Source organism: Megascapheus bottae, chromosome 17, assembly GCF_031878675.1.
Source record: "Megascapheus bottae isolate mThoBot1 chromosome 17, mThoBot2.hap1, whole genome shotgun sequence".
Lineage (NCBI taxonomy): Eukaryota > Metazoa > Chordata > Mammalia > Rodentia > Geomyidae > Megascapheus > Megascapheus bottae.
This window is the reverse complement of record NC_143525.1, coordinates 50,717,054-50,721,771: the sequence shown is the minus strand read 5'-3', so window position 1 is coordinate 50,721,771 and position 4,718 is coordinate 50,717,054. Positions and strand designations below refer to the sequence as shown.

At 62.4% G+C, this 4,718-nt stretch overlaps 1 protein-coding gene across 2 annotated transcripts; it reads left to right on the top strand.

Moving 5' to 3' along the window:
• Positions 1 to 333: 333 nt before the first annotated feature.
• Actg1 (actin gamma 1) lies at positions 334 to 3,136 on the top strand. 2 transcript variants are annotated; one of them, XM_090351360.1, is made up of 6 exons: positions 334 to 416; positions 712 to 840; positions 932 to 1,166; positions 1,434 to 1,877; positions 2,007 to 2,188; positions 2,304 to 3,136. In XM_090351360.1, the coding sequence occupies exons 2-6, from the start codon at positions 718 to 720 to the stop codon at positions 2,445 to 2,447; spliced, it is 1,128 nt and encodes a 375-aa protein (XP_090207486.1). In that variant the 5' UTR covers positions 334 to 416; positions 712 to 717; the 3' UTR covers positions 2,448 to 3,136. The 2 variants fall into 2 exon arrangements, with proteins under 2 accessions (XP_090207486.1, XP_090207485.1); XM_090351359.1 differs by having other exon boundaries at positions 932 to 1,171; positions 1,439 to 1,877.
• The last annotated feature ends 1,582 nt before the right edge of the window (positions 3,137 to 4,718 follow it).

Below are 4,718 nucleotides of genomic sequence, written 5' to 3'. Positions count from 1 at the left end.
GCAGCGGGCCGGCACACGGCGCGGCAGTCCCGGGGCGGGCGGGGCGCAGCGGGGGCGGGCGGAGCGGGCGGGGCGGGGCGCAGCGGGGCGCAGCGGGGCCCGCGGCCGGCGGGCTGGCGGGCGGGCGCGCGCGCGCGGGGGCGGGGCGGGCGGGCGGGGCGGTTGGCGGGCGCGCGGGCGGGGGGCGGGCCGGGCCGGGCGGGGGCCCCACGTGTCCCGGGCGCGCGGGCCAATGGGCGCTCGGCTTTCGGAAAGATCGCCATATATGGCCATGTTCTGAGGCCGCGCGCGCCGCCGTTCGCGCGCGCCGCCCGCTTCCGCTTAAAAGGCGGCGGGGGAGGCCGCGGTCGGTCTCAGTCGCCGCCGCCAGCCCGGTTCCTCCAGCTCCCGCCGCGCCTCCGCCTCGCCCTCCACCGGTAAGCGGCCCGAGCCCGCGTCCCCGCCGGCCCCTTCCCCCGCGGGGCGGGCCCCGAGTCCGCCGCGCCCGGGCCGCGCCGCCCCGGCCCCCGGCCCCGTGGGGAGCCCGGGCCGCCGCCGCCGCCGCCGCCGCCGCCGCCGCCGCCGCCACCGCCACCACCGCGGGGTCCCCGGGCCGGGCGGGGCCGGGCCGGGCGCCGCCGCCGTTGCGGACGGTTATGCCGGCGGCCCGCGGGGCTCGCGGCGCCCGGGCCGCCCCGGCCGCCCCGTCCTGAGCCGCCCCCTCGTGTACAGGTCGCCATGGAAGAGGAAATCGCCGCGCTCGTCATCGACAATGGCTCCGGCATGTGCAAGGCTGGCTTCGCCGGCGACGACGCCCCCAGGGCCGTGTTCCCCTCCATCGTCGGGCGGCCGCGGCACCAGGTGAGTGGGGGCCCCGGGCCGGGCGCGCGGCGCGGCGGCGGCGGCCGGCCCGACCCCCCGCCTGAGCCTCCGCCCCTCCGCCCCTCCGCAGGGCGTCATGGTGGGCATGGGCCAGAAGGACTCGTACGTGGGCGACGAGGCCCAGAGCAAGCGCGGCATCCTGACCCTGAAGTACCCCATCGAGCACGGCATCGTCACCAACTGGGACGACATGGAGAAGATCTGGCACCACACCTTCTACAACGAGCTGCGCGTGGCCCCCGAGGAGCACCCCGTGCTGCTGACCGAGGCCCCCCTGAACCCCAAGGCCAACCGCGAGAAGATGACTCAGGTAGCTGCGCCCCCTGGGCCGTCCCCGCGCCCGGCCGGGCCCTGGGCCCGGGCCCTGCGCCCTGACACGCAAGGTCTCTTTGGTGTTCCAGGCTCTGTTCCTCTCCTGGCGGGCATTCATTCCCCTCCTGAAGCCTCCAGGTCTCTCGTGTGTGCGGTTCTGCCTGCGTTCTGTCTGCTCACTCCTCACTCACCACTCGTGCATGCTGCATGCGGGCGGGCCGGGCCAGCCGGGCGCCGCGCTCACCCCCTTCTCTCCCTACCCCAGATCATGTTTGAGACCTTCAACACGCCGGCCATGTACGTGGCCATCCAGGCCGTGCTGTCCCTGTACGCCTCGGGCCGGACGACCGGCATTGTCATGGACTCTGGCGACGGCGTCACGCACACGGTGCCCATCTACGAGGGCTACGCCCTGCCCCACGCCATCCTGCGTCTGGACCTGGCCGGCCGGGACCTGACCGACTACCTCATGAAGATCCTGACGGAGCGGGGCTACAGCTTCACCACCACGGCTGAGCGCGAGATCGTGCGTGACATCAAGGAGAAGCTGTGCTACGTCGCCCTGGACTTCGAGCAGGAGATGGCCACGGCTGCCTCCTCCTCCTCCCTGGAGAAGAGCTACGAGCTGCCCGACGGCCAGGTGATCACCATCGGCAACGAGCGCTTCCGCTGTCCCGAGGCGCTCTTCCAGCCCTCCTTCCTGGGTAGGTGACCTCGGTGACCCCACCTGGAGAGACCCCCCCCTGGGGGGGGCAGGGTGAGGACTGAGGGAGGGTGGGCGTGGCCCCCGCCTGGCCAGGCCGAGCTGCAGAGCTGAGGGCTTTGTTCTCTAGGCATGGAGTCCTGTGGCATCCACGAGACCACCTTCAACTCCATCATGAAGTGTGACGTGGACATCCGCAAGGACCTGTACGCCAACACGGTGCTGTCCGGGGGCACCACCATGTACCCCGGCATCGCCGACCGCATGCAGAAGGAGATCACGGCCCTGGCACCCAGCACCATGAAGATCAAGGTGAGGCCCGGCTGGCCAGACGGGGGGGGGGGGGGGGGGGGGGCGGGAGGACCAGAGGACCAGGCCCTCGGTCCTCCCCCCGGCCTGCCTGCTCACAGCCTCTCCTCTCCTGCAGATCATCGCCCCCCCGGAGCGCAAGTACTCGGTGTGGATCGGCGGCTCCATCCTGGCCTCGCTGTCCACCTTCCAGCAGATGTGGATCAGCAAGCAGGAGTACGACGAGTCGGGCCCCTCCATCGTCCACCGCAAATGCTTCTAGATGGACTGAGCAGGTGCCAGGCGCCTGCTGCACCAGCTGATTCTGAAGCACCCGTCTGCCCTGGCGAACGCAGGCACCTCATGCTGGCCTCACGACTGGAATAAGCCTTTGAAAAGAAATTTGTCCTCGAATCAGCACAGGATTGTAGAACTTGTTGCTGATTTTGACCTTGTATTCAAGTTACTGTTCCCTTGGTATATGTTTAATACCCTGTGCATATCTTTGATTTAAGCCTTTTAGCCCACGTGGTTCGGTCACATGGCTAACATGAGCTCGCTGTGGGAGAGCCCCAGGCCTGGTGGCTCTGGAGCTGGAGTGCAGTGTATCTGGGCAGGGTATTGACGGGTCAGAGCTGATGGTTCCAGGATTTCTAGAGGCTGGCAAGAGTTCCTGAACCAGTTGTCATTTCAGTCTTGCCAGTTCTCACTGGGTGGGGAAGTCCGAGCCTTAGAACCCAGTTTCCGTTCTTTACTGGTGTTTCCCTCCCGAGCGCTGTGGGTTGTTACTTGCCTTGAGTTGGAAACGGTTTGCATTTACACCTGTAAATTTATTCATTTAATTTATGTAAGGTTTTTTGTACTCAATTCCTTAAGAGATGACAACAAATTTTGGTTTTCTACTGTTACGTGAGAACATTAGGCCCCAGCAACACGTCATTGTGTAAGGAGAAATAAAAGTGCTGCAGTACACAGGATTGTCTCTTCTGTGGGGAGGGCTGGGGGGCTTGGCATTCTGTGCTTGGCAGGTCTAGAATGAGACTCCTGCAGACTGGAAGCTGCAAGGAGACATGCCCCAATACCTCAAAATCTGATTTTTTTTTCTTCCCGTACCAGTCCTGAGTTGCTACTTCCAACCTTTTTATTGGGGGGGGGGGAGGAATCAGACATGGGACTTCAACAGCCTGGTCACTGTCCCTGAGCTCTTCAGCTCAAGCCTACCATCTACCCTTGAGCCAAATCCCACTTCCTTTTTTCTAGAGGTTAATTGGAGATAAGTCTCAGTCCTTCTGTGTCTAGGCTTTGAACCTTGATCCTCAGATCTCAGCCTCCTGAGTAGGTAGGATTACAAGTGTGAGCCACAGGTGCTGGGGTCATTCTTGTCTTTTTGATCTTTGTTGATCTTTTTATTTTTTTTTTGTTAGTCATGGGGCTTGAACTCTGGGGCCTGGGCACTGCCCCTGAACTCTTCAGCTCAAGGCTACCACCCTGCCCCTTGAGTCACACCACTTCCCATTTTCTGAGGTTAATTGGAGATAAGAGTCTCAGGTCGGGGCCGGGAGTTTCGCCTAGTGGTTAAAGTGCTTGCCTAGCATGCATGAAGACCCGGGTTCAATTCCTCGGTACCACATATGTAGAAAAAAGCCAGAAGTGGTGCTGAGGCTCAAGTGGTAGAGCTCTAGCCTTGAGAAAGTCCAAGGACAGTGCTCAGGCCCTGAGCTCAAGCCCAGGACTGGCAAAAAAAAAAAGAGTCTCAGGTCGTTCTGGGCCCAGGCTGGCTTTGAACCTAGGATGACAGGCCTGAGCCACCACACCCAGCATTGCCATTTTTTTAGGATGACAGGCCTGAGCCACCACACCCAGCATTGCCATTTTTTTTTTTTTTAACTTAGTGGAGATGTAGCTGAAGAACTTCATTCCCTGAGTAGCTAGGGTCCTTGCTTCTGGGTGTTTTTTTTTTCCCCTCCCTTTGCCAGTCCCGGGGCTTGAACTCGCCTGGGCACTGGCACTGCTCCTGAGCTTTCTCCAGGCACGCACTGAACGGCTTGACCCACAACCATTTCCAGCCTTTTCTGTGTATGTGGTATAGCAATGGAACCAGGGCTTTGTGCATGCTAGGCAAACACTACCACTAGGCCATCTCTGGCCCCCTGTTGAGATTTTTTAGTTTTTTAAACTACTTGTTCAAGGAGCTCATTCTTAGCAGGTATGGGTTCTCTGCTTTCACAACAGGGCTGAAGATGGGATTTATCCAGCAGCCATGAGATTGGCCTCAGTCCTGAGGGCCTAGGATGGTGACCCTGCCATGGCTTCCTGGTTTGCAAGATGAACCTTGGGCTGGGGCGTGCCGGCCTGCTCCCACAGCTGGCCTGGTCAGGGGGTGGCCAGAGCCTCTTCAGTTGCTTTAGATTTTTGGACCCAGGGTTAGGGAGGTAAGAGTTCTGAACTTCATCTGAAGGGACACAGGTCAGGGGCTACCCCTTGGGGGCTGGGTCAGAGTGGGGCTCCACCCCTTGGGGGGCTGGGGCTGGGCGAGGCTCCACCCCTCCAGGCC

What these genes read in the sequence shown, in the direction of transcription:
- Actg1 (XM_090351360.1), top strand. Translation starts at nt 718, where the DNA reads ATGGAAGAGGAAATCGCCGCGCTCGTCATCGACAATGGCTCCGGCATG. An exon ending in CTTCCAGCCCTCCTTCCTGG is followed by an intron (nt 1,878 to 2,006) that starts GTAGGTGACCTC and finishes TTTGTTCTCTAG; the next exon opens with GCATGGAGTCCTGTGGCATC. An exon ending in CCAGCACCATGAAGATCAAG is followed by an intron (nt 2,189 to 2,303) that starts GTGAGGCCCGGC and finishes CCTCTCCTGCAG; the next exon opens with ATCATCGCCCCCCCGGAGCG.